Raw genomic sequence first — 21,922 nt, 5'->3', positions numbered from 1 at the left:
ACAGTACATCAAACTGGTGGGTTTTTTTTGTTTGCTGTTTTAAAAGTCCACTGAGCAGCAACAGCGTTCCAATCTGCATGAGTGAAATAGTGCAGTTTGTTTTCCAGTCACTGTTGTGGTCCTGCAGGTGTCCCTGCGTTAAGTCCTAATCTCTTTTCCTCTCTCACTGTGCTGCAGGCTCAGGCAGCAGGTGGCGCTGTAGCAGAAGCAGCAGTCGCAGCCCCAGCAGGAGGAGCAGCAGTGTGTCCCAGTCCAGGAAAGCACAGTTCCAGCACAGAGCGCAAAGCCAAGAAAGAGGCCAAGGACAAGGATAAGTGTGTGATCCTGTAACAGCGCTGCAGCCTGCATCACGGTCTGACTGAAACGCAGAAGGCTCGTCATTACACACTGACTCAGAGCTGCACAAGGAGTGAGAGAGCGTGACGGAGGAGAGGATCCGCTGTTCCTTAGCCACTGGTGCCTGATGCTGTTTGCTCTCTGAGCTCTGAACACACAGCAGAGCGGATCAGGAGGAACAAACTCGCACTGCGTCTCTGATCGAGCTCGCCCGACCTTCCTTACAGCCGCACGGTGCACTGCGCTTGTCTGGAGTGACCTCACACGCTTCAGGATGGTGGATTTTATAGCAAAACACACCAGAAGGAGAAATAACGGCACCGTTTTCTTTTTTTTTTTTTTTCTTTTTTCTTTTCTTGATTTCCATTATTGCAGTTGTTTATAAGATGTTTTATAAGCTGTTTTATAGCCGATATATATATATATATAATACACACACACTTCTTATACGCAGAGATGCAGTTTCACAGGCAGGATCTTTACACTGGGACAGAGAGGACGCAGCAGTAGCAGGACTACATATCACACTGTAACAGTGTTACACGACGTGCCGTTCAGCTTCTGGGCTTCTGCGGATCAGGCCAAACTCGCCCTTCACTTGAAACCGTTGCTATTATGCACTAAAGTCTCGGGTTGTAGATCAGTCTGGGTTAGAGGTGGGCGATACGGCAAAATATCACTCATGAAAAATAATATCACGATCATTTGTTTTAACAAAGTGCCAGTAAATCAGTAGTGCCACGTTGTAAAGATCAACAATGAATCGGTTGGTACAAAAGCAGATTTTATCACCACAGCCTGTTAGTGGAAGTCATATTGGAGTTTTTAACAAGGAACCATAAGACGACTTGTTAATAAGAGGATGGTTAGCGCTCTGGTGATTATTTTCAGAAAACAAACCTCATAATATCGCCCACCCTATACCCAGTTTGCCATCTGGGTTTTTAAAATTTATTTTATTTATCCTTCTCCGTATTGCATCTCGCTTAGAACTAATGTCTCCTGCAGCCACGAGTTGACGTTTAAGATGTACTTATCATGACGTTGGGTCTCTCTTCGCTCCCTCTGTGTTTTTTTTTAAGACATGCAAGATTGTTGAATGCGGCGCGTACGTAGAGCGGTTTGGTTTGCCGACCCCGTCGTCCTGCAGCGCTCAGCAGCAGCCCCCGACTTTCCCTGCACGTTAAAGCGCACTCCATTTCACTAGACACGTTTCGGTCCCTGTGAGTTGCCACTTTAATATGCTGCCACTTTCTGAGCACCTGCTTCAGTGCTGTTTTGGATTGTACCAGATAACTTGATACGATTTAAGCCTTGTGTTGTTTTCTCTATCGCTCGTGCCACAGCTTCTGCCGTTTTCTGTTGACGGTAAACGTGATGGCACTATGTATGTATATATGTGTACCACTCCACCATAGCGGCGCAGTGTAACTCGGCACGTTATCCGTGTGACTGCCTTCTCCTGACGAACTTTTACTCTCGATAACATTCCAACAGGATGTTTTCACTCACGTTGAGATGTACACACACACACCCACAGTTGCTCAGATGAGGGACTGCAGTAGAGGGTCAGATCCCAATCCCAGCCGTGAGGAGACTCTGCTCACGTTGGAGCTTTCTCCCCGACACACCTCAAGTGTTTTTAATGCACCTCTGCTGACGTCCTCTCTGTTTCACCTTGAAATGAAGACTTTAGGAGATCTTGCACAGAACGCAATCCGATTGGATGTCAATTCCATTCCAAGTTGGTAATATATAAGTGGAAAAAATATTTTGATTTACTTTAAAAACCATGTTTTATGTGCCGAACTAGCTCGACCTGCATGGCCCGTGCATGTTACTGAGGGCCGGTGTCCCGAGCAGGAACCGAAGCAGAGCTCAAGTTACATTCAGTCAGTGAAGTGTTAGGTGTGAACACTTGCTAGTGAACTTGGCCACTGGTACTTTTGACTGAAGTTACTAAAGAGTGTCGTGAGTGTTGTCGACAGAGAGGTGTTTTAAGAACAATACCCGAAGTATACCATCATCTTATGGCTTGTCGGGACAACCAGGGAAGAATTCATTGATGTGGCTTATTTGAACAAAATATTTTGATCAGATGTATAGGTTTTGTCCCTGGCCCAAGTGTCCTACCCAGTGGGCTTGTTTGAGGGGTGTGTGTGTGTCTCCAAGGTCTGAGATTACAGGTATAGGTGTGTGAGGCATTTTTGTCTTAGACAGGCCCTTAGTGGCCAAACTCTCTGTACATAAACACAGCTTTCAGCATTTACACTAACTTTTATACAACAAACACGTAGTAGTAGGTGTGAGCGGAGACTGAGACAACCTGTAGACTTTTCCATGAACAGATAACCACTCAGGCTTTCAGCGATGGAACACGTGCTCGAGTGTCTTACCGTGCTGAAGGAGATTTAGGTAACTGTGGTCAAATACAGGGTTAGAATCTGGGTTTTTACACACTATGGGGTATGGGTGGGGTGGAGCGGGGTATGGGTGGGGTGGTGGTAGAGATCAGAAGCAGCATTAATAGAGTTGTTGACATGAAGAGGGTTATCTGCAGAGCGCCAGGCCATCTGTTCTTTCCACACTCGCACTCCACTGAACACCGCGTCAGTCAGCAGTGGGCTTCATGTTGGTCATTAACGCTTAGCCGGAAGCACAACAGTAAAGCTGACCACGTTTATGAGACAGAAAGACTTTCAGGCGTGTTTTCCTGGGAGGCTGGTTATGAACTATAAAAAAAAGAAAACTGAGAAACATGACATTGATCTTCAGTTACGTTAAACAAAACTAAGTTTCCTTTTCACACTGAAGCAAAACAAAGCATTCAACAGTAGAGCTGGGCAAAATGTCTGAGTAACAGTTCTGACAATAATGAAGAATAATTTGCTTATGAGCTCTCTATTGTCCGTAACTGTGTTCACATCAGATAACTGTGCTTCAAGTGCCGACTGTTTAACTGAGAATCAGTCATTTCTACCCCCAGGCTGTCTATGTTCGGCTGCTGAATTACCCTGATAAACAATGGAAATATCAGTAACTATGAAAAATATCACCCAGCTCACTCTGATCAACAATGTCTTATAGGGTCCCATTTACAAAACAGTATGATTAACATCAGATTTTCACGTTCAGTTGATTGTAACTTGTGCTGAAAGCTTCACTGCCATCACTACTGATGGTTGCATTATTCACCAAGGTGTGTTTGAAGACTTTTTTTTTCTGCCTTTGTAATTGGTTCTGCACTGTTATCAATTGAATGCACTAATAAGGAGCAAGATACCTCATTTTCTATAGAATCAGATGCCAGAGTTAGTTTAAGCACCCTGAAACGCTAATAAACAGGATGTGACCATCGGACAGGATGTAAAGCTGTCCGATGGAGAAAAGCTGAGGCTTATTCTTAAAAAACAAAACACACACACAAAAAAAAAAAAATGTCAACAACTCTGCTTTTATCATTTCAGATTAAAGGGGCAGTAATGCAACATACTCACGTAATGTTCAGCTGCACTGAAGATCTGTTCATGCATCGTAAACCACTGTCATGTCTGTGTGATGTTACTAATGAACTGGATGTGGATTGAGGCAGATAGGTGCAGGCAAGATTTTAGCTGAGTCAGCTACCAAATGTTTTAGCTGATCGACCACAACTCGATTTAATTGGTCACCAAACGAACCACAAACTCTTTTAAGTGACAGGTTCCATACCCTGCAATCAGAGAAGCCCCTGTCCTGCACATTAGGGTTTTCCGGATCTGGAACCTGTGATTTAAGGCTATGATTAATACACACCGAGTTTACATTGAGGTGATTTGTAAACAAAAAATATTGTGCCTGCTTTGCCAAAACCACCCATGTGACACTCCTCATGGACGAAGCTCGGTTTATTTAACATGTATGCAGTCTAGCAGAAACTCGAGATCAAATCTAGATCTCACAAGAAGCTCGGTGCATCGTTCTTGAGATCAGTTTAATGGATTGGTCCACACAAGGAGAATGTCATGGTGCATGTGTAGAGCTAACAGCATCACTGAGTCAGTGACCCAGTTTCTATTTGTACTTCCTTTCTATATCTATTTACACTAAATCTTAGTTACATAAAGGCTGGATATTAAAAGGTCATGGTTCCTTTGCATTAAAATGGGTTAATTGTTTATGTGTGTATATATATATGACCAAAATGTATAAGTTAGCCCAACATGGTGTGTGAAAGTAGACGGACATTATCTGTAACACAAGCCTTAGACGAAGGATAAAAACTTCTGATTAAAGAAATACGCGCAGCGAGACCTGTTGCATTGTGGTACTTCACAGCAGAATGTATTTTAGTGTTCTGACCAGAATACAAACACATAACAAGCTGTAGGATTTTAATGAAACAGCAAATCCAGAACATCACGAAACAGGAAGAACACGCTGCACTGTTCCCCAATACCGCACTGCCTGCTTTTGCTCTTTGACACACGCATACACACGGCTTATCTGCCCTTTAACAAACCCTTCATGATTTTAAAATGGAAACATCAACACAGGGAGACACTGAAATCAGCAGTGCAGCATCAGAATTATTAAACACTAGACAAAAGTATGCAGGTGAGTCTTTAGTCTCCCTTTTCAAACATAGTTTAAATACACAAAGGAGGTGGGGGCAAAAAACAACAACTGCTCAAGCTGCCTGTACAGTGTGGTGAACTAAAGTAACATGTCTATGCACTTTTTACAGCTCATAGGAGAACAGCTGAGGAACAAGTCCAACATTTCGCTTAACAAGGATCTATACAAAAAAAAAAAAAAAAAAAGCTTGTTTACAATATTCAGTCCAACCAGTTAAAAACATCAAATATCTCAAACTTAAAAAACAAACCAAAAAAAAAAAACAAAGAAATTAAGTTATAAAATGTATTTTATTTTCTGTTGCAAAAGGAGAGCAGGTTGCTAGAACCTCCCTTTGAAGGGTTTGAATCCTCCGCTGCTGCCAGCCATTGGGACATTTGTGATCTGGACGATTCTGTTCATGCCACCGGAGGAATGGCTGCAAACACGAACAGTTTGTTACCATCTTTGTACTTAAATAAATGTTATACACCATCCTAATCTTAGTACCCATGCTTTTTCCTAAATGGTTGCACAAATGTGCTAACAGGGTATTAAGAAACTTACTGGACTGGCTACCTGTGTTCACCCCACTGGGGGAGAATCGAGCACTAGAGGAGCACTGTGTAGCAGAAGGGAATCTACACACCTGGAATGTGGAGCCATCATGGCAGGTCGACTTTCTGCCATGCGCCGGTTATCAGGGAAACCTCCACTCTGCGAGCCGCTGCTATGCCACTCCTTTCTGGGTCCCTGATCCCGGCCGTGCCTCTCCACCACCACCTGCCTTCCACTGCTGAAATGCTGCTAAAAACACAGAGGAACCCATGTCAATAACAATTTAGAAACCTGTGGCCACAAAGAAAAATAGTGGGTTTCGTATACAAAATTAATAAAGAAAATAAACGACTAGTTGCTATTTGCGATCAAAGCTGAGGTAAAATTTCTAACAGCTCACCTGATCAGCCATGACTGCAGGTCTGCCTCCATCTCGGCTACTGAAGGAGCCTCTGCCGCGATTGGCTGAGGAGGCGCCTCTCATGTTAGGGCCCGGCCCATCTCGGCCCGAGTGCTCCGGACGCATCCGCACCGCTCCCCTGGTACGACACACATCGCCCCGTTTAACTTAAAAGTGGCCAACAATTAAAAGCAGAAGCACAGAGACTACTTCACCTGCGGTTACAACTGCTACAGCTCCAATTTCCCAGATTTGGGAAACATTGGTTTTCATATACAAATATGAATAACAATTCCACAGATTTGGGAAAACTGAACCCACGGCTACCAAACAAACAATGTATTCATATACAATCCTTCTACTGGGTTAAACCCTTTACTTTACATTTTATTACTTTCCTCTACTGTTCCAAAACAAGTGCACAATCATCCAATCCTACTGGTTTCACCTGACATCAGACGGCTTGGTGCTTATGCCACCGTCGTTTTTCCAGCCTGTGTGGCCGGTGTCTCTGGCCGAGCGAGAGTGGCTTATGGCTGGTGGAGGAGCTCTGCCTCCTGCTGGGCGTTCAGGCAGTGACACGGGGCGACGTTCGTCTCTGTCACGAATATCTCGCCGGTCTGTGTCACGAAGATCAGAGCGGCCTGAAGGGGGTGGGGGCTCAGTTCGGCGCACGCCATCAAAGCTTTTAGGGTAGCGCTCAAACCCAGAACCTTCACGCCGTGGGTCTGGACGATTCTTCTTAGCCTCTGGTTCACCATCAAACCGATTCCGCCTAAAAAAAATTTTTATATATAAATTCAACACAAAAAAAAAAAAAAAAGGGCCGGTCAGTGTCTAAGCTACAGCTAATTTTATTTATTTATTTTATTTATTTTTTTTATTCTACTTGCTCCCATAAAATTCCTTGAGGCAATCCCCAACCCAGTTTACCAATCATCATTATTAAATTACAAGAAAAAGGGCAGCTAAAACATGGGCTTTTGAAAGAAATAACACCAGAATTGTGTCCATACAGCTTAAAATATTTACTCTGGCTTTTAGTCAAATATCCCTATCGTGTATCTTTTTTTTTTTTTTTTTAACTTGGATACAAATGGTTATTAATGAAGTTTTCATTTGTTGTATACCTCTCAAAGTTGTTGGGCTGGACTGCAGTACTGTCTGGGAAACGTGTTCGGTCTCTGGAGCTGAAGTCACTGAAGCGGCCCTGCTGCCGGTTGCTGTAGTCTGATGCCTGGCTCATTCGGCCCTCTGACTCTGGCTGAATTTTCTTATTGCCGTTCCAGTAAGAGTCATCCCTCCTGCAGCAGGCAGATGAATCAGTAAACATACCGAGTAAACCAATGAAGTTAAGCACATAACACTTGGATTTTGATAGCAAATAACCACCAATCCTTTCCCTTGAGAACCTCACATACAGGGCACAATCAAAACATCAAGGAGCTCTCAGGCTTTCACCACAACCCTTGCTAGACACATCAGCAATTAATTCCAATGTCCTATCCGAGTCAGTAATGAAACAGACTTGTCTTGCAAAACTTCGTAAACTCATACACATCTTCGATACGTTTTTATAGCCTTCTCAATACAAACTGTACATTTTCTGTACGTTTCCTAAGGCATATCATCATTACTATGTACCTGTGGTCCACATCACGGCCTCTCTTCAGGTTGTTGCGTTTCTCCTGCTCGTAGCGTAACTGCTCTTGCTGCCTCCTCAGCTCCTCCCGCTCCCGAGCCAGGCGCTCTGCTTCCTTTCGGCGCTCCTGTCAGACACACAACGCCAAATTAAAAAAGTAGAATCAGTAGTCTGTCACACACGCAGGGAGGTGGGGTGGGTGGATGGGGGGGAAATCACATGCAGTAGTAGAGTAGCGGACCTGTTCTATGCGGATCCTCTCTCTCTCCAAGCGCTCTCGCTCCATGCGTTCACGCTCCAGTTTCTGCCGCTCCATCTCGAGCCTCTGGCGCTCACGCATCAGGTTCTCCCTCTCCTCACGCTCTCGCATTACTCGCAGTCGTTCGCGCTCTCTGCGCTCCCGTTCTGCCATCTCACGTCGCCTGAATGTGAAGCAGGAGTGTTTACATGTATTTAAAACCAAAAGATTAGGCTTTATGTGATGGACATGCACAGCTGTGACTGTATCAACACAGCACAGAGAAATGTGTAAGCAAGACATTGTGTGTGTGTGTGTGTGTGTGAGAGAGTGTGTGAGTGAGTGAGTGAGTGAGAGAGAGAGAGAGAACGAGAGAGAGAGAGAGAGAGAGAGAGAGAGAACAAGACTCACCTGCGCAGTTCCATGGCCCTGCGGACTCTCTCCATTCTAACCATGCGCTCACGCATCCTCTGTTCTTTCATTTTCTCAAAGGGAAGGATGTCCCTATTGCCACCTTTGTTGGGAAAAGGCCTCGCTTTCTTTATTGCTTCTATCTGTGGGAACATTAATCATCGTTACTGAAAATGAACCAAGATCACATGAAAAACTAGAGGAAGGGTTTAGAAGTGCGACACAGTCAATTAGAATCAACTCTGTCCAGATTCAATTTAACTTTATCATACACACACAAACAAATCTATCAAAATGCCACCCCTGAGCAAGAAAGGTGATTAACTGTTTGGATTATATAATACAGCATTCATCTTCAGTTATAGCCTCATCCTGGTAGTGTCATGGCATAACCAAGCCTGTCCCAGGTTTTGTTTTAGTTAGGGTCTAGTCAAGTTTAGGCCAAGTTATCCATCCCATAGCGCACACATTTATTGTGCCAGCCACTATTTAACACTCATACACTACAACTCAAAAGTTTGGAGACACTTGACTGAAATGTTTCTCATGATCTTAAAAATCTTTTGAGCTGAAGGTGTATGAAATCTGTGTTGTAGACAAAAAAATATATAGTGCCAATATATTCATTTATTTCATTAGAAAACTAACATTTTATATACAAAAAAATATTTCTTTAAACAGATGACTGAGCAAATTATTTGGAAAAGCAGAGTGTCGGTGTGAACTCCTTTAATACTGTTTAAAAAACATCTCAGGGAAATTCCTCAAGAAATCAGTCGAGAAAATGCCAAGAATACATTTCTGGAAATTCTAGGCAAAAAGGATGCCTACTTTGAAGATGAACACACTAAATTATTTTGATTTATTTTGGATTTTTTTTTTAATCACAACATAATTCCCCATAGCTCCATTTGTGTTACTGCAGAGTTTTGATAACTTTATTATAATAAAACTTGTAAAAAAAAAATGAAAAATAAAGAATGAGTGTTTCTAAACTTGACCGGTAGTGTACATTTCAGGTTACATAAACGCTACTTGTCATGATAAAAAATTAAATTCACTGCACAGGTTTTAGGGGCAACATTTAAAGTTTGAACTATATATTAAATTAACCATGATAATAAACTATAGTTTATTCAATATTAATGTATGGTTTAATTTCAGTTTTTTTTTTTTTTTGTCGTTTTATATTTTGTGTTATAAGAGTAACCCTGAGATACATCCAGAGCAAAATGACACAGGCAGCCAATCTAAGCAGAACAGACATGGGGGTGAAAGGTTAGAACACAAACCTGTTCAGGAGGAATGAGCCAGCGAGGACGTCTATTCATCATATTGGGAGCAGCAGGCTGGAGGAGAAGGAGATGAATACTATGACTTTGAGTCACGATATTAGCAACTTTAATAAACTTAAAAATAATAAAAAGCCAGGTTTACATAAAATACAAAACAAAAGTACTCAATCAGAATGGTTCTACTGAAATGACATGGTACATCATCAGCACCTTGTCAAACCTCCCTCCCCTTCTGAACGGCAGGCGAGGTTTGTTGAAGCCTGGCTGGACTTTAGACTGTTCGACCACGAGCATCTTCCCTGGACTCTTCCCTATGGGAAAAAAAAACAAAAAAAAAACCAAAACAAAGGTTCAACTCATTGCACCATAAACACAAAGTAAACTTTCCAAAGGTAGAAGGAAATATAAGCACACTATTGGTGAACTTACGCCCATGCTTCTTCTCGTCCTTCTTGGGGTCAGAAACAGAGCTAGAGGATGGAGCGTCAGACTTGGTGCTTTTCGACTCCTGTTTCTTGGAAGATTCTTTGTTGTCCTTTTCAGCTGGCTTCTTCTCTTCCTTTTTGGAGGAGGCCTGAATCCTGTGGAGAGGTTTCAAAAGCACAGATGAGCAACGACCGTTCCCACAAGAGAACATGTAACGTGCAGGTTCAGGAACAGTTACAAGTCCTCACTTGCTAGCGGTCTTCAGCCCAGCGGAAATGCGCTTGTCCCCTGATACTTTATTGGATCCGGTTTTATCCTCTGCTTCTTTTTTAGAGTCCTTCTTGAAAGGGTCACTTTTCACCTGATGCACAAACACCATGAGGTTCACCAAGAAAGCAAAACAAGCGAGTGACATTTTGTCTGCTATCTGTGCACGTCGGACTTGAGATATTAAAACAGGTGTCTTCTTTTTATTATACTACAGTAATATGGACACGAATTAAAAACAGTTTTTACATTAACCTAATTTTGCTGACGCACTTTCTAATTTTACACTGCCATTTGTACATACATAAATGTTTATCATCCACACTGGAATAGAAGAGAAGATATAAAATGGTCTTTATTGCACTTGCATACACCAGGAACTTTTAAGTAATTTCTGCTGAGCAACCTGGTGCGTTGTGAACGCAAAGATACACTCCTGTTGCAAACAGGAACTCTGTGTTAACACTGTACATAGCTATGCTCAGGTGCAAAAGTATGCCAAGTAAGCTGAAACATTTCGAGACAAGGGAGAAAACATGCAATACAAACTGTCTAGTGTGAATGTAGAACACGTTTTACTGCAGTTCAGTTCTTACCCTGTCCACAGATATCTGCTGACCATGGAGCTCAGTGCAGTCCAGATGGGATATGCATCGTGCCACCTCAGCACTGGAGGACATAGTCACCAAGCCATAGCATTTAGCTCCTGGGCTACGGGCATTGGTGACTACTTTGGCGCTGAAAACCTTAATTAAAACAAGTAAACAAAGTGCAGGTGAATGGGAAGCAGAAGATTACATTTTCTTTGTCAAAATTAAGAACATTACTTAAATAGCATGTAAACGCAAAAAATAATAATAATTAAAACCAGTGTTTTAAGTGACACTACTCAAAGCACGATATATGCCCCCCTTCCCAACACAGATGGCACTTACCTTTCCATATTTGCCAAAAAGATTCTTTAAATCAGCTGCTTTGGTGTTTGAGGAGAGGCCGCTAACCCACAAGTTACGAGTAGAGCTAGTGCTGTTGTTTCCTGCTGAATGGAGACCACAAGCAAACAGGTGACTATATCGCTCACGGCCGCAAAAAAAAGGCCCTCTTCCCTTGTGTTCATGTTTATTTAGCTACAATGACTTACTAACAAAAAAAAAGCATTATAACAAGTTTCATGCCAGCAGTAACTGATGGAACTTTTACTAGAAATGAATGGATATTAGACAGTACGTTACATATATTATTTTGGGGATACGTTGCCACATGTAAGAGAATAACTACTGTCACAAGTACACATTTTATCTACAAACTTCTTGTTTAATATACTGTGTTTAGAGATTCTCAAAACAAGGCAATGAAGTTTCAGTCAGAGCCTCTTCCACTTCAATCTCAAACACCTATTACCCTGCTTCACTGTAAGAAGCCTGCATTCAAACTCATCTTAATGGCAGCGATGATTGGTTATACACTTCAGTTAATCACCAGAACTTTTATTTTAATAACCATATAAGGCAAGTTATATTAATGGTGTTTGTTCTTAACTAATCTACATACAGATTATGAAAAAGATGTATTATTCGTGCAAGTAAATCATATTTAATCTCTTTAAAGCTCCTGTAAAATTAGCTTAAAACACCTATCCAAGGCATACCCAAAGTAAAATTAAAGCTGTTCTTGAACCATTTGGACTACATGTATGGTTCGTCTCTTTTGAAAGGTGTCACACTGAAGTTTTTTCCCCTCAGAATCACTAAGTGCTACTGGTATTGAGTAACAGAAGTTTGAACACGCTGAAATAGAACGGCTTTCAGAATTTCATTGGCTATACAATGCGCCAGTCATCCACACAATCGGTTGCAATAGGCTCAAGACTTTCACGAAGGAAAGGGGAAGGCACTTCCCTTCAGCATGGACTCTCAATGGTTCTTGAAGGCTATGGATAGGACATGGAAGCTCCTATTGGTTCAAGTGAGGTATCAATCGAAAGGGCAGAGTACAGGTGCCATTTTGAAGTTAAGCGATAAGGAATATTCAAAAGCGAACCGAAGATGTAATGGGGAACACGTGAAAGATTAGGCACATCTGTCGGTAATTACAAATGACGCAGCAACAGTCTGTAGATATTTACTGATGTAATGTGTTTTAGACTAAATATTTTTACATAATTGGATTGTTTGGACCTTTGCCAGCATAACAAGATTGTTTTTGTCAGGATGTTATGGATCAGTGGACTACTATGAGGCTTCATATGTTTCTTAAGTGTTCGTATGTCAGTGGTCACAGATGATTGCAGCTGCTGTTGTGATTGCATCTTGAAACGGTTTATATCAATCAAATCACAAGAATCTTAGCTTTCCAAAAGTTATATTACTTGAGTACCTATGTACACAGCAGCTGTGTACATAGCGTAGTTTTCACTAAACAATGCGATGGCCCGCCAGCGGTTGTCGGAATTTTAAAGTTTAGGTTAATAAACTGCATTTGTAAAATTAAGTTTACTCAAATTAGCATTTAGGACCATCTAAAAAAATTATTTGGGAAAGGATCTTTAATTTGATACTACAGATGCCTTCCAAATTGCCTCTTAAGGAAAAAGGGCAGAGGCGAGCAACCGAGAGCTGATTCAGGGAGGGGCTTATTTGAAAGCTGGATAAATTAAATGACAAAATAATTGAAAATCAATTTAATCGCATTGCATTATTATACGATTTAAACATTACAAACTGCACCATTGAGTTCCACAAGACTTACCTTTTTCATCTTTTGTGGTCTTCCCATCTCTGTCTTTTGAGGAGCTAAAACGCAAGTATTGTGAGAGCAACAAAGAGAGAAATGAGCAAATCGTACAAGAACATGGTCATGCTTGGGCAATGAGGAACATATTCATATAAAACAACCATCGATCAAAATGCTGGTTTGGTGCATTACAAAAGAAAAAAGAGAAAAGAAAAAAAAGAAAAGAACATTTCCCATAGGTAAGGCTTGCACTTGGGTAACACTCCAATAAGGCTTCTTTCATTGCTTTTCCACAGGAGCAAGGTGGGTCAGGTTTTCTGCCAATTTATTCTCTTGATCAATGAAATCTTCTGGAGTGTGTTCAACTTCACAGCGAATCACTTCATTGGACTGATAAACCCCTCTGTCATCTCTGGGACTATTGCTCTTTTTAACCCATAAGTATGGACTGGAAAAGGCAATAAAAGTGCTGGATATGCGAGTAACAGCGGTGTTCTCATCTCCTCGCTTTACACCACCCATTACCCAACTTCAAACAATGGCCAAACAAATCAAAGGAAACCAATGGCAGGGATTAGGTACAATGAGCAACTCTGTATGGGAAAAAATCTTGCAGCTACTCACAATGCTGAGTTTTAGTGATCTGGAACCTGGTAGAAGTATCTTAAAGAACTGACATAGAAAGACAAACCTCTTTGCTTGACCTGCTGCCCCAGCAGAAGAGGGGCCTTTCTTCCCAGAATCCTTTTCTTTATCTCCCGTTTCCGCTTTCTTCAAGGCCTCCCTGCTGTCCTTCTTGGTGGCATCAGTCTTCGGGCCATCGTCTCTCTTACAATCTTTGTGGCTGTCCTTTACTTCGGCCATCGAGTCTGCCTCCTGCCTCGTCTCGGCAGAGGCTTCCGCCTCCCCACAGCCCTTGTCCGCCTCAGAATCTGGAAGTTTCACATGTTTACCTGTTTCCAGGAGGTCGTCGCCATCCACATCCAGCGTGATGGCATCTTCAGCCTGGATGGTGACGGATATGTTATCATCTTCGACCTCTTTGGCAGGTTCGGTAGCGGCTTTGCTCTCCAAGGCCTCAGTCACTGGGTCTTCAGGTTCGACTTCTGCCTCAGCCTCAAGATCGGGCTCCAGCTCTGCCTCAATCTCAGGCTCTGCCTCGGCCTCAATCTCAGACTCTGCCTCCAGGTCTGGCTGTGCCTCAGGCTCGACGAGGCCATCCCCATCGGAGAAGGATTTAGTATTTTCACGAGTAGCATCATCAGTATCAGTTACATCTGAGGGATTTAACAAGGATAAAACATGGCACAAACACATTGTTTAGCATTCACATCGCTGAGCTACGTCACCTAGAAAGTAGAATAGAGAGCAAGTTTAATGTTAGTGGTCATCGGGGGTGAGGAAACCACACGTTTAACACACAACATACATTCCTTAGAACAATGGAGGGATTCAACAATCTTCTAAGTCATCTTTCTTATAGTGTAGAGAATACAATCCAACAGTATTCTTCCTTGGTCCAATCTTTAAAGGATCCTTTCTCTCCCCCAATGGCTGAAATGGCTGGCATGTACCTCTCCGGGGGAAAGGACAATGTGCCAAACCAGTCCACTTTTCACCAGCCTCAGGGAAGCCATGTTCAGCAACATCTTTGGAAGGCTCTCCTGAAGTGTCAAGCACTCCTCGTCAGGTAAGGGAGAGAAAAACAGAGGACCTCATCCCTTCTGATGCACCGGAGTGAGCCAGTCCGTCCATGCCACTGCACTCTGTCCACAACACTAGTAAAAATCAGCACCTTCTGTGCTTTTCCAGTCTCGACTGTGTTCCAGGTAGAAGCAGAACAGAATGACGGTAATTTCTGCCTTGTAGCCATGATGCACCGCTGTAAAAAGAAGAGTCTAGACACTGGCATGCCATCATCTGAGCATTTTATCCAAGGCATGTGTCGTGACTCTGCTTCCCATCAGTCAGATTTAATGTCCACAGCTGAGAATAACTGTTGATGTAGTGACTCTTGACATGTACTGAAGAATGACGTTGACGAGTCCTTGTGTTTTTGAGAAGCATCCTCTGAGATTCAGAAGCAGCAGGATGGCACTTTTCCTGAAACAAGTCCTATTTATAATGCGTTTGACAAAGTTTGAAGAGAACCTGGAAGATCAGATCTCTCATTTGATGCAGCAGTTGTGCTGGTCATAATGTGGAAAAAGTTTTTGACATGTGGTTTTGTGATTTGTCCTAAGTGAGAGATGAACAGTGAGGTTGTGCTGAGGTTCAAAAGCAAGGAGCAAAATGAGGAAGGCGAGTCCCACCTTTGAGAAGCAAAGAACCTGTGGAGCCTAAAAAATGTTAACAATCCACACTAACTTGAGACCAAACATACCTTTCTCAGATTCATCCTCTTCGTGCTCCTGAAACGGAGAGAAAAAGGAGAGAAATTAAGAAATAGAGATCATTTTAACTAAGTTTATTTTTTTGCACTAGCATTCAGTCTTTGGTGTTTATAAATAGTACCACCCCCACCTTAAGGTGCTAAACCGATAAAAAACAACGATTTGCTGCAGATACGTTTTTATCAAAAGCATAAAGACAACGGGCTATATAAATACGAGATCATCCCCCATGAACTCATGTTTGAGAAAGAAGCATAACAAAAGTTTTATTTTTTCATAAAGCCTCTTGCCTTGGAAAATGCATCCTCTTCCATTGTGGTGTCAAGGTCAGAGTCGTTCTTCCTTCCTGAACAGACACAGCAAGCAGCGCATTCAAAATGTTTCGAGATGCACTCAACACAAAGCACTGCATCTCAGCATTAAGTTAGGTTACAAACAGTTTAGTTTTCCTGTTCTGCAGAATCAGCCAGTAATGTTCAACAAATGTATTTAAAGCCATGAGCTGCTATTCCTGCTTCTTTTTTTTTTTTTTTTAAACTGATTGTCATCAAAGGTTTATCATTAAACCCTATTTACCTTTGGATTTTGCATTCTTCCTAGTAGCTGTGTCGGCTGAAACAGGGATCTCAATGTTTTCTGGATCACCACCTTCCTCTTCTAATGCCTGAGGTCAGGGAATATTAAAGATTACATAGCACACCGAGGCACACACAAGTTGGCTCACTGACCAGTGTTCAGGTTAGAAACGAATATCTACTAAAAACAACCTTCAGTAGGACTGCTGGGGTTTCTCCCCTCTGTTCAAATATATTTAGTGTCTTGAATTATAAGTCAGTGTTGTATTTTTATTCTCACACAGTCATGTTTTGTTGTGGGAAGTTTTATTTTATATATATATATATATATATATATATATATATATATATATATATATATATATATATATATATATATATATATATATATATTTATTATATACACACATACATACACACATATATACATACATACATATATATATATATATATCTTGAATTTCTCCCAGCATGTGATTAAAGTAAAAATTTGTTGTCTGTAAGGTTTAACTCCAAAATGGCTTCATATTCATTTATTGCACCCTTCATTGGGTATTAAGTTACCCAAGCACAGTAGATACTATCCAGTGCCAACTCAGAAAAGGACGGTTTCCTTTTGAACTGTTCCTCTAAAGGGCATTTTAACTTGGACATCTTAACACGAAATAAGATATGACATGACAGTTTAAAATCCTTTTTTTTGTCTGTGCATGGCATCACATCCTTAATAATTACACACCACCCCATGAGGGACTGCTTAATATATACATATTCTGTGCTGAGGATGCAGAGCAACTCAACAGTGATTCCATTTCACCGTTAAGAAGTGAATGGCTTTAAACATCATCTTTGTCTGAGTTAAATTCCACAGACTGCATGCTAATGATGTGGGTGTAAATGCATCTGCTGTCCTTCTTCCAGTCTTGCATGCTCTTGGACATACAGGAATAAAGTTGGTTTGACCTTGGACATTCGATATTCGCAGATATGTGGAAATTAAGGGACCATCTCTAAAGTTACATACGACATTGTTATACACATTTCTAACTTCAATAGCATTTGAAGGGAATGATGTACAGTCACACAACCAACTGTAAAGTGTTCATCTAGGTGTCAGGTATGATGCACACCTTTTAGATTTTTGATATTGAACCCTACAATGCATGAACCAAAAACAAACAAAAAAACCTTCACCAATGCATAAGGGGGGGGGGGGTGTCAAAATGACCCGTACTGGACAATGGTTTTCTTAAAAAAATAAAATAAAAGTCCTATTAATGAGAATATATATATATATATATATATATATATATATATATATATATATATATATATATATATATATATATATATATATATATATATAAAAAACACATTACATACATACACACGTGTGTATGAATGGAATTTATATATATATATAAAATATACAAATGTATTAAATAAATTTTACACATACACACACACACACAGTATCTCACAAAAGTGAGTACAACCCTCACATTTTTGTAAATATTTGATTAGAACTTTTCATGTGACAACACTGAAGAAATGACACTTTCTACAATGTAAAGTAGTGAGTGTACAGCTTGTATAAACAGTGTAAATTTGCTGTCCCCTCAAAATAACTCAACACACAGCCATTAATGTCTAAACCGCTGGCAACAAAAGTGAGTACACCCCTAAGTGAAAATGTCCAAATTGGGCCACAAGTGTCAATATTTTGTGTGGCACCATTATTTTCCAGCACTGGTTCACAGGTTGCCACTGGAGTCCTCTTCCACTCCTCCATGATGACAACATGGAGATGGTGGATTTTAGAGACCTTGTGCTCCTCCACCTTCCACTTGAGGATGCCCCAGAGAGGCTCAATGGGGTTTAGGTCTGGAGACATGCTTGGCCAGTCCATCACCTTCACCCTCAGCTTCTTTAGCAATGCAGTGGTCATCCTGGAGGTGTGTTTGGGGTCATTATGTTACTGGAATACTGCATACTGATCAAGCTCTGCTTCAGTATGTCACAGTACATGTTGGCATTCATGGTTCCCTCAATGAACTGTAGCTCCCCAGTGCCGGCAGCACTCATGCAGCATGACTGTAGGCAAGACATACTTGTCTTTGTACTCCTCACCTGGTTGCCGCCACACACACTTGACACCATCTGAACCAAATAAGTTTATCTTGGTCTCATCAGACCACAGGACATGGTTCCAGTAATCCATGTCCTTAGTCTGCTTGTCTTCAGCAAACCGTTTGCGGGCTTTCTTGTGCATCATCTTTAGAAGAGGCTTCCTTCTGGGACGACAGCCATGCAGACCAATTTGATGCAGTGTGCAGCGTATGGTCTGAACACTGACAGGCTGACCCCCAACCCCTTCAACCTCTGCAGCAACGCTGGCAGCACTCATACGTCTATTTCCCAAAGACAACCTCTGGATATGACGTTGAGCGCGTTCACTCAACTTCTTTGGTCGACCATGATGAGGCCTGTTCTGAGTGGAACGGGTCCTGTTAAACCGCTGTATGGTCTTGCCCACCGTGCTGCAGCACAGTGTCAGGGTCTTGGCAATCTTCTTATAGCCTAGGCCATAGTTCTTTGACATGAGGTGCCATGTTGAACTTCCAGTGACCAGTATGAGGGAGTGTGAGAGCGATGACACCAAATTTAACACACCTGTGACCTTGCAACACTAACAAGTCACATGACACCGGGGAGGGAAAATGGCAAATTTACACTGTTATACAAGCTGTACACTCACTATTTTACATTGTAGCAAAGTGTCATTTCTTCAGTGTTGTCACATGAAGAGATATAAAATATTTCCAAAGATGTGAGGGCTGTACTCACTTTTTTGAGATACTGTATGTATGAATATATACACACACGCACATACATATACACACACGTATATACACACACGTGTATATACACACACGTGTATATACACACACGTGTATATACACACACGTGTATATACACACACACATACATTATATATATATATATATATATATATATATATATATATATATATATATATATATATAAATAAATTACTTAATTAATATGACATCTATTTTTTTAAGAAAACTATTGTCCAGTACGGGTCATTTTGACCCCCTTTATGCACTCATGAAGGTTTTTTTGGTTCATGCATTGTAGGATTAAAGATCAAAAATATAAAAGGGTGTGCATCATATCTGACACCTAGATGAACACTTTACAGTTGGTTGTGTGACTGTACATCATTCCCTTCAAATGCTATTGAGCTTTAAGTTATGGTATATTTTGTCTATGAGCCCATGCAGTGATCAAATACATGGCAATATTTATATATGATTTAATAGTTTATTTTAATATATATAAAAACTCTAAAAAGGTGTGCATCATACCTGACACTAGATGAACACTTTACAATTGGTTATATGACTAAGTCATTCCCGTCAAATGCTACTGAAGTTAGAAACGTGTATAACAATGTCGCATGTAACTTTAGAGACGGTCCCTTAATTTCCGCATATCTGCGAATATCGAATATGGAACGTCCGTCAAAGAAACTTTATTCCAGTCTTGGACATTGACCTGTCCCCAAACCCTCAGTCAATCTAGTCACTTCTCTTTACAAAATTAGTCACTTCTCCTTATAAAACACTTGGAGCAACTTCATTTGGTTTTGTTGAATTTGATTGATTTCTGAATTCCCTCAAAGACTGTTTTTTTTTTTTTTGCCTTAATCACAGAGGTTGCGGGTTTAATACTCCCTACAACCAGATTTTTAAAAAAGAAAGAAAGGTGAGGCTTTTTCTGCAGACTGTAAACAACTTTAGAAAGATTCAGAGACAGAAAAATATAATATGAGAGATGGGTATGCTAATTACTTCACAAATCACGCCTGCTACAAAACAAAACAAAAGAAACTGTCCTCTTTTCCAGCCACTGATAAACATCACTGATGTCGGTTGAGGCCTTGCAGTCTGTTTGGATTTTGAAGCGCAGGCTCGTGTTAAAATACAAAAACGAATCTGTTTGTGCTTTGCAAAAAACACTCCCTCTCTGCTTGTATAAATAAAACGCTAGTCAGCGATCCCTTTTTTTTTTTTAAATAAATAAATGCCAAGCGCGCGCAGCTAGCTGATTAACAAGCTAGCATGCTCAAAGCTACGCCATTAACTAACTAAACCCCGAAGTATAAATTACATCAACAATAAACAGTCCGTTGTCCACACGGTTTATCCAGCTACATATATTAACGTACTTTGAAGTTGTGCATTACAGCTAATAAGGATAAAAGCTAACAGCAGCGAGGCCGTTTTTATGCGTTAGTTAGCTACTTGATAGCAAGCTAGCTAACAGCTAGGTTGATGTTAGCATTATCTACAGATTCGCCCTTGTCTTTAGTTTAAGCGAATTTACCTGTTTCAGTCTTGCAATGAGAACATTTTTCACTCCTGTAACGTCCAAGTTCCTCCGCTTGAGTTCAGTTTTTAAATCAACAACGCGTAAATCCGTTATCTTCTTAGTCTCTGCTGAAATGGCACCGGACGCCATTTTAGTTCTCCACTTCTGTACGGCGAAGCGACTAAACATCAATTCCGAGCCACGACCGCGGACGTCGGTGACGTCAAGACGTAAATACGATTTTACGCCACCTATAGCACAAACAGCGTAATAATAATAATAATAATAATAATAATAATAATAATAATAATAATAATAATAATGTATTTTGTTAGAATCAAAACTTTTTTTTATCAAAGTGCAATAGGACTTGTATACACTCACCGTCCACTTTATTAGGAACACCTGTAAACCCATACATTCATGCAGTTATCTAATCAATGGTGGCAGTAAGCGCAGTGCAAAACCACAGAACTGTCACACACTCAGTGGATTTTGTTTTTCTGTGTAAATTCAGAGGAGATCAACAGTTCATGAAATACTCAGGCCAGCCCTTCTGGAATCAACATCCATGTGACGAGCAAAGTCACAGATATCAACAGTTTTCCCTCATTCTCTGTGATGTAAACATTAACTGAAGCTCATGACCTGTACCATTTTTACATTGTGCTGCTGCCACATGATTATACACATGTATATACACAGTATCTCACAAAAGTGAGTACACCCCTCACAATTTTGTAAATATTTGATGATATCTTTTCATCTGACAACACTGAAGAAATGACACTTTGCTACAATGTAAAGTAGTGAGTGTACAGCTTGTGTAACAGTGTAAATTTGCTGTCCCCCCAAAATAACTCAACACACAGCCATTAATGTCTAAACCGCTGGCAACAAAAGTGAGTACACCCCTAAGTGGAAATGTCCAAATTGGGCCCAATTAGCCATTTTCCCTCCCTGGTGTCATGTGACTTGTTAGAGTTACAAGGTCTCAGGAGTGAATGGGGAGCAGGTGTGTTAAATTTGGTGTCATCGCTCTCACACTCCCTCATACTGGTCACTGGAAGTTCAACATGGCACCTCATGGCAAAGAACTCTCTGGGGATCTGAAAAAAAGAATTGTTGCTCTACATAAAGATGGCCTAGGCTATAAGAAAATTGCCAAGACCCTGACACTGAGCTGCAGCACGGTGGGCAAGAGCATACAGCCTCGTCATGGTTGACCAAAGAAGTTGAGTGCATGTGCTCAGCATCATATCCAGAGGTTGTCTTTGGGAAATAGACGTATGAGTGCTGCCAGCATTGCTGCAGAGGTTGAAGGGGTGGGGGGTCAGCCTGTCAGTGCTCAGACCATACGCTGCACACTGCATCAAATTGGTCTGCATGGCTGTCATCCCAGAAGGAAGCCTCTTCTAAAGATGATGCACAAGGAAGCACGCAATCAGTTTGCTGAAGACAAGCAGACTAAGGACATGGATTACTGGAACCATGTCCTGTGGTCTGATGAGACCAACATAAACTTATTTGGTTCAGATGGTGTCAAGTGTGTGTGGCGGCAACCAGGTGAGGAGTACAAAGACAAGTGTGTCTTGCCTACAGTCAAGCATGGTGGTGGGAGTGTCATGGTCTGGGACTGCATGAGTGCTGCTGG

The 21,922-nt window shown here is 41.2% G+C and overlaps 2 protein-coding genes across 4 annotated transcripts in view; one reads left to right on the top strand and one right to left on the bottom strand.

The window, feature by feature from the left end:
• mindy2 (MINDY lysine 48 deubiquitinase 2) overlaps nt 1-4,985 on the top strand; it is a 37,334-nt gene extending 32,349 nt beyond the window's left edge. The window contains exon 9 of the mRNA XM_017458628.3: nt 178-4,985. Within this exon, the coding sequence (XP_017314117.1) occupies nt 178-330 (153 nt within the window). The 3' untranslated portion in view covers nt 331-4,985. The remainder of the gene's footprint in view (nt 1-177) is intronic.
• sltm (SAFB-like, transcription modulator) lies at nt 4,693-20,456 on the bottom strand. Of its 3 annotated transcripts, none has more exons than XM_017458625.2 (20): nt 20,284-20,456; nt 15,872-15,959; nt 15,586-15,641; nt 15,286-15,313; nt 13,594-14,179; nt 12,918-12,961; nt 11,105-11,208; nt 10,766-10,915; nt 10,151-10,263; nt 9,906-10,057; nt 9,687-9,787; nt 9,474-9,530; nt 8,182-8,324; nt 7,774-7,954; nt 7,535-7,659; nt 7,021-7,194; nt 6,339-6,665; nt 5,891-6,029; nt 5,582-5,739; nt 4,693-5,371 (listed from the first exon to the last, which is right to left on the bottom strand). In XM_017458625.2, the coding sequence occupies exons 1-20, from the start codon at nt 20,416-20,418 to the stop codon at nt 5,275-5,277; spliced, it is 2,958 nt and encodes a 985-aa protein (XP_017314114.2). In that variant the 5' UTR covers nt 20,419-20,456; the 3' UTR covers nt 4,693-5,274. The 3 variants fall into 3 exon arrangements, with proteins under 3 accessions (XP_017314114.2, XP_017314116.2, XP_017314115.2); XM_017458627.3 differs by having other exon boundaries at nt 5,582-5,736; XM_017458626.3 differs by having other exon boundaries at nt 11,105-11,205.
• Nucleotides 20,457-21,922: the final 1,466 nt, after the last annotated feature.

Source organism: Ictalurus punctatus, chromosome 27 (genome assembly GCF_001660625.3).
Source record: "Ictalurus punctatus breed USDA103 chromosome 27, Coco_2.0, whole genome shotgun sequence".
NCBI lineage: Eukaryota > Metazoa > Chordata > Actinopteri > Siluriformes > Ictaluridae > Ictalurus > Ictalurus punctatus.
Note: the sequence above shows the minus strand (reverse complement) of the source record. Positions and strands in the feature narration are given on the sequence as shown.